General features: G+C 36.5%; 1 protein-coding gene across 1 annotated transcript in view; it reads left to right on the top strand.

Moving 5' to 3' along the window:
* Positions 1-218: 218 nt before the first annotated feature.
* The window catches only part of KIAA1033 (KIAA1033 ortholog), a gene marked incomplete at its 5' end in the record, with an annotated part of 27,886 nt that continues 21,330 nt past the window's right edge, over positions 219-6,774 (top strand). Inside the window, 7 exons of the mRNA XM_009576081.1 lie at positions 219-301; positions 1,387-1,429; positions 1,951-2,054; positions 2,689-2,809; positions 4,319-4,442; positions 4,552-4,679; positions 5,384-5,544. Of these exons, the coding sequence (XP_009574376.1) occupies positions 219-301; positions 1,387-1,429; positions 1,951-2,054; positions 2,689-2,809; positions 4,319-4,442; positions 4,552-4,679; positions 5,384-5,544 (764 nt within the window). The remainder of the gene's footprint in view (positions 302-1,386; positions 1,430-1,950; positions 2,055-2,688; positions 2,810-4,318; positions 4,443-4,551; positions 4,680-5,383; positions 5,545-6,774) is intronic.

Genomic DNA, 6,774 nt, shown 5'->3' with positions numbered 1-6,774 from the left:
CTTGTGTTCAGTAACTTCTTAGCGTAGTCCTAGATCCCTTTTTGGAGCTGTTGGTTGCTAGGATGTTTTCCATCCTGCTGTAGGTCTCTCCACTGACTTGGATTAGGAATGTAGTTGTTGCTTGGGCTGCAAGTTCAGTGGTTTATGTTCAATATTTTGGAAGTAATGACAACTTGCATATGAGGAGGGTCTATACATTTTATTTTCTTGTATTTCAGGAGCTGTCTTGCTTTGTTACCCGATGTTACGAAGTGGTGGTGAATGTAGTGCATCAGTTGGCTGTTCTCTACACCAGCAACAAGTAATTATTCTTTACAACGCTGTATTGTTATTATGTAGTTAAACAAATGTATAAAATATGAATGTTTAGCCTAAGGCATGGTCATTTTTGGAATATTGTTGTCTAGGGATACGGGGAGTGCTTTGCTGTGCAAGTTTGGGCTTCATAAGCCATTATGAAAGTGGATTTGTTTTATTTTCAGAAAAGGCAGTGCTTTTATATAATGAAATGCAAGAATTTTATTTTTTTGCCATTTTTTGATAGAATTGGTACTTCAGAGGCACTTAGTCTTTATGATTAAGAGATTGTCTTACTGCTCTCTCATCCTTGCTCTGTTTGAGAGAGATGCTCCTTCTGTCAACTGATACAGTGGATGCCAGTTGCTTCAGAAGCTTAAAAATCAGATCACTTCTACAGTCTGTTTGAAATATGTAAATCTTGGTATATATTCCTCACAGAATAACCATGGTTTTAACACCTGAAGTTGAGCTTAGTAAGGGCTGTTGGGTTTAGCTCCTCTGAAAACTCTGAGGAGAGTTTAGCTCTGAATAGAATTGTTGGGTTTAGCTCTGAATATAACTGCAGGGCTCTTGATTTCCTCTCCCCCCTCCCCCCCCCGATAGGATAGCATCATTCTTATCAGTTTTATTTGTTGTTTTCAGTTTTGTCTTACATTGTAGCACAAGGTGGACTTTCTGTAAGGTGCTGAATGAACAAGGCTGGATGTGTAGCTTGGACATGACTTGATTAAATATGTGAAGTGATTTTGTACTTTCGGGCCACAAGGCTGTATGCATCAAGGCTACTTCTTGTTAGCATAACTGAATTGGGAATTGCTGATCTACATGTGCACTGAATGAAGTCGGTGGTTTGATCCGGTTGCATGCTGTACATTCAAAAATGCAATATTAAATTTGATCATGGCACACAGATTTCACATAGCATATACATTTAATCAGATTTTGAGGTTCTTTTGTTTTCTGAGTTACTATGTTAATGAAGAAAAATGTACCCCAAGACATAAAGAACGCACCATGATACAGAATTGATAAATATGCTCTGTTCTAAGGGTTAAAAAGGTGTTAAAATATTTATTTTATTTACAGGAATGCACCTAAAATTATAGAGACATCTGGAGTTCATTTTCAGGTGGGAATGATTTGGAGCCCTTTTGCTTATGTTAATATATGTGTGTCTTGATCATTAATCCTGAGAAAAGCAGCAAGAAAGTGAGTTTCAAGTACAACTTTCAATCTGGAATCTCCTTCAAAGGTTTTATTTTGTTAATCAGCTTTTTCTGGCTTTTATGTGGAAAGGGCTGCTATCTCCATGTCTGTTATATTCTAGCTTTCTTAGCTGAAAAGTGTTTGCATGCTCCCTTATTGTGTGCTATACGTGCTTCTGCGTGTAGACAATTTTAAAAATCCTACTTTCAATGTTGAAATAAATCAGTGAACTTAAAGCGATGCCTGCATGCAAACTAAAGTTCCTTGTGTCACTGCAAGAAATACTAAATCTTTAAGCTACCAAACGAAGAAGTCTCTGATTTAACTCTCTAGCTGATGTCTTGTTGTCTGATAATATATTGAAAGGAACTGAAATTTTATATGCCACGCATGACTCCAATAAACTTTTCAATAACTACAGTCCTTTTCTCTTTTTCTTAACAGGCAATGTACGAGCATCTGGGAGAGTTGCTTATAGTCTTAATCACTCTGGATGAAATTATTGACAATCATGCCACTCTGAAGGATCACTGGACCATGTATAAGAGGTGTGTCTGAGGGTGTGAAAAATACTCCCACAACATAAAAGATAAAAGCATGTGCGTGTGTCTTTGTTCCAAAAAAGTCAGTGTGGGAACATGGATTTTGGTAGTCCTGAGAGTTTTCCACAAATCTCAATGAAGAGCAGGGCTAAGCTCTCTGTGTCCTTCTAACATCGTCAGTAAGTTTTTAAATTGCTGAATGTTACATTTACAACACACGGTAAGCATCTTGACAAACAGAGTAATGGTTGGTGGCGTTTAAAATATATTCAGTAAGAAATCTAATTTTGTACAGAACTGATCTAAGGCTATCCATATTGATCATGGGGATGGGCATACAGATTTAAGTAAGAATGCTATCTTAAGTAAAAGCTGAAGAGTCAACAATTATAAAGGTAGTTAAATTGGTGGAATAATAACTCTGTTTCATTGAAAACCTAAATAAATGGGAGTTATTCAAATGCATATGGTTTATGAAGACCTGGTAGGTTTTGGTTTTGTTTTTTTCAATTTTGGAGTTGCTGCTGGGCACAGATGGGCACAATTAAAACCTATTCTCAAAATAGTACAGGATATGATAAAACTGTTAGCATGTTTTAATTGTGTTTGTATGTATGTGTTCCACGCCTGCTCCTTATAGGCTGCTAAAATCTGTCCATCACAACCCTTCTAAGTTTGGGATACAAGAAGATAAACTGAAGCCATTTGAAAAGCTGCTGTTAAAACTGGAATGCCAGTTACTTGATGGAATGATATTTCAGGTAATGAAATTAATGTTCCCCAGTATGATAGGGGAAACTATTACGTTAAAGCAAGACTCTTCTTAGAATGTTTTGTTTGTTTTGTTTTGTTCTGGATACAGTGATGTGTGAATTTGGCTCTTGCATCTGTGCATGGAAAAAAAAAAAATGCTCTGTTGTAAGATCCTTGCTCTTCTCATGTGCTAGAACTGTGCCAGGCTTTGAATGGTAGCAGTTAATGCTTACTGTTTTGCAGAATTAAACGCATGCAACTTGGCATTAAGACTCTGTATTATCAGGGAGTCTGTTTTTCACCAGAAATTTTAATAGTGGTCAGGCTTACATAGCATAGGTCCACTTTATTTTAGCTGCAGGTTAAAGCCTCCTCGGTAATCTTGAAAATGCGTTAAGTGTGACCTCTTATTATATATTTTGTCTCATTCCTAGCATATGAGACAGGTAGCTGTCATGGGCTACCACTTCAGTGGTGTATACCCCCAAAACATGCAAGTGTACAGGTGGATGAGAAGGATTATTACTTTCTCAATACAGTTAATTTAAATGTGTTCATACGAGAAGCCATCTTATCTTAGAAAAGTGTGTATTTGAGACACTGAAATGGGATGTTATCGCATAGTGGGCAGAGGATAGCGTTGCTGAATCTGATCACAGCAGCGTCAGTTGAACAGGACGGTTGCTTGTTGTTACATCTTAAATGGCATCGGGAAGAAGGTTTTGTTCTGTAAAAGCCTCCAAAAGGGAAATTGTAAATAAATAATTAAACATAATTTGGCTTACTCTTTCAAAGGATATTGCTACCAGCTATCCATTTGTCATCTATATTTCTCTAATGTTGCATTAGTACAAAGACTTCATTCTATGTTTGAGACATTGGTAGGATTTGTCTGGTATTCGTTCAGGATGTTTCCCCTTTTGTCCTGCCAACATCCCTTCCTAATAAAAATACATGAAAAATATTCTTGTATACAATTCCATTCAAGACTTCTCTGATATCTTTAGAAAATCTGAAGAGTGTCTCTATTACCCCCCTCCCCCCCGCCCCATTGTGTGGGTTTTGGTAATTTTTTTTAAACAACCACCAGTGGTGTGGGGGTTTTATGCTACAAGTTCATGAACCACATCCTACAAATAACTTGCATGATAATTTTGTTTAGTTTAACAGACATTTAGTAACATATTATAATGTAATAATGCAAATACGGATCTAGTTTCTTATCACTAGCACATCATGTGGTTTCTTTAAAAATGCCCCTTAACAGAAATGTTAAGTAAATAAAATGGTTTTTTGAATGTTAGGTATAAGAAAGGTTTCTAATGTTTTCTGTTATACTAAATTTAAGTATACTTAAAACAATCTGTATGTTGTGAAGTCTAAGACTAACTTCAGGTTAGTGCTATACGACATAAATCAATGTGCTCTTGCACTCTTACTCTCTGCAAAATCAGTATTCTTTTAAGGTTCAAAAGTCATGGCATTATCATTATGCTTTTTTTTTCCTTTTTGCTCAGGCCTGTATAGAGCAACAATTTGATTCTGTAAATGGTGGCGTGTCAGTGTCGAAGAACAGTACATTTGCTGAAGAATTTGCTCATACTCTTCGCACAGCTTTTGCAAGTGTTGAAGCCAAACTTGGTAATGGAAGCTCTTGCTTCTTCTGCCCGTGTCACTGTTTCTAAAATTGTTTGTATTGTTTGTCTGGGAGTAGACTTCAGAAAAGGACTTTTTTGGTGTATTTCTGCAGGGGAACCTTCAGAAATTGACCAGAGAGATAAATATGTGGGCATCTGTGGCCTCTTCGTACTGCATTTTCAGATTTTTCGGACCATAGACAAGAAATTTTACAAGTCATTGTTGGATGTCTGTAAAAAGGTGAATGCTTTATTCTTTTGTCAATAATTATGAGGGCGGGAAAAATCTTCAGTAATGAAGTAGATAATTTTCTTAGTTGTATAGCATAGCAAAGACTTGTGAAAAGAAAACACACAATTTACCAAAACAAGTCAGAAAGCAGAATTAAGATTTTTCTACTTCTTATAATTCCACCCCCCCCACCCCCTCCAATTTTCTTTTAAAGATGCTCTAAAACCTGTCCACTCACTTAACAGCAAGGTAAAATAACTTTAAATTACCATTAAAATGTTTCTTCTCAAGATTAATGTGGCACTGAGGACAAAAAATTGTTTGAGTTCTGAGTATTGTGGGACTGAATAAATGCTTTGGTTTTTGACCTTGGCTGTAAACATGTATCTTGAAAGACCCCTAAGTCCAAAGGTGATTGGGGCTTTTTCATATCAGGTGGTATTAAGAAATTATTAAATTCTCTAATACTGTTTAGAATCACTGAGAGTGGTAATAACTTTGCCTGTGGTGTCCTTAGTGGACTTCTAGGGGAGAAACCTTTTTTAATGTGAATGTAATACTTTGTAGAAATTAGTTATGCAGAAATAAACTGAATTGTGTGTTATGGTTCAAGAGAGGCATAAGAAATATGCATGGTGGCATAGTATTTGTTGTAGTTACTTATGTTTATTGCTACTTGTAGTATTTTTTGCTGTTTCTTTTTTTTTCCCCAGGTACCAGCCATCACATTAACTGCTAACATTATCTGGTTTGCCGACAACTTTCTGATTCAGAAGATACCAGCTGCTGCCAAACTTCTGGACAAGAAAAGTATTCATACAGTTAAAATGCAAAGGGAGAACTTTCTACAGCAGAAGGCACAGTCACTTACCAAGTATGCTTCCTAAATATTACTTCATGGTGATGTTTGGCAAACAGTTTATAAACACGTGGGTTTCTTCACTCAGTGTACTAGCATGTTGTGTAGTGTTGCTCAGTGGTGTTAAACAACTCTTCCATTTCACTGCAGCAATATGTGTGTGTTAGTGTTGCTGACAAAGTGTTGGTCAAAACAAAGCTTTTTTCATGTCAAACTTCCAGAAAAATGTGTATTATGTCACCAAAATAACAAAATTCCTGGCAATTCTAAATACTTGTTTGTTTCAATTATTTTTACTTACATATTTCCGACTTCCATTTTTTTTTAAACTAGTGTCTAGTAACCTGAGCTGCTCTGTTTTCTGTTAGTGCTCTCTGCTTTCTATGTGTTTATGGAGATAAGTCGCTAGTAGGCTTATAAAGGGTTTTTTCTCTGCTAGGTGATGATACTTCCTTTGCAAGCATTTCTTTCTTCGTGACTGTTTTAATTGCTTGTTTAATGGTTTTTGAAATTATCTATATTCGAAAAGGCTTCTCTTCTTTTGTGCTCTGCATGTAGTTTGCAGGTTACTTCCTTCTCTAAGTTCTTTCTAAAATGCTTTTAAAGATGAGTTTTGGGGTTGTTTTTTTTTTTTGAGTTGTCAGTCTTATGAACAAGTGTGCATAGAGAGATAACAGGGCTAAGATTTCTGTTTATATTGCAGACCAAAACAAGAAGGTGGAAAATGAGGTCTGTGGAATAGAAGTAAAAACTTAGATTTTGCAGATTGTCTTCCAACCCTGTGTGCAAGCTGGCAGAACTGGGTTGGAGAGGAGAGGGGAGCGGGGAAAGCAGCTCCATGCCTACATGATCCTCAGGCGGATTATTTTCACTACTGTCCTGTTCCTGTTTCTATCCGCTTCTTGCTGGTTTATGTCCTACATCCAGAGGAAGAGTCAAGAGCTCTGACTGAATTCTTTCCTGGGCTGTGATTCCTGGATGGAGCATAATAGCACTGCTGCTTTGTTTTTGGTCTTGGGCAGTGGTACAAGTCATGTCTGGCAGCTCTTAAGATTAAGAAAAGGTTGAAAAAGATCTGGGTATTCATGGACATTTTGAGGATGTTGTAATACAATGCAGATTTTGCATCTGCTGATTTGAATTCTGCCAATAACTTTTTCTTACTTTTTTTACAAGTTCTTGCATTGTCTTTGATAATTGGACTGTTGCCTTAAATATGAGTATTCTTTAAAGTGTAATTTTTTT

Source organism: Fulmarus glacialis, unplaced genomic scaffold, assembly GCF_000690835.1.
Source record: "Fulmarus glacialis isolate BGI_N327 unplaced genomic scaffold, ASM69083v1 scaffold9704, whole genome shotgun sequence".
Taxonomy (NCBI): Eukaryota; Metazoa; Chordata; class Aves; order Procellariiformes; family Procellariidae; genus Fulmarus; species Fulmarus glacialis.
This window is presented reverse-complemented; position numbering and strand designations above follow the sequence as displayed.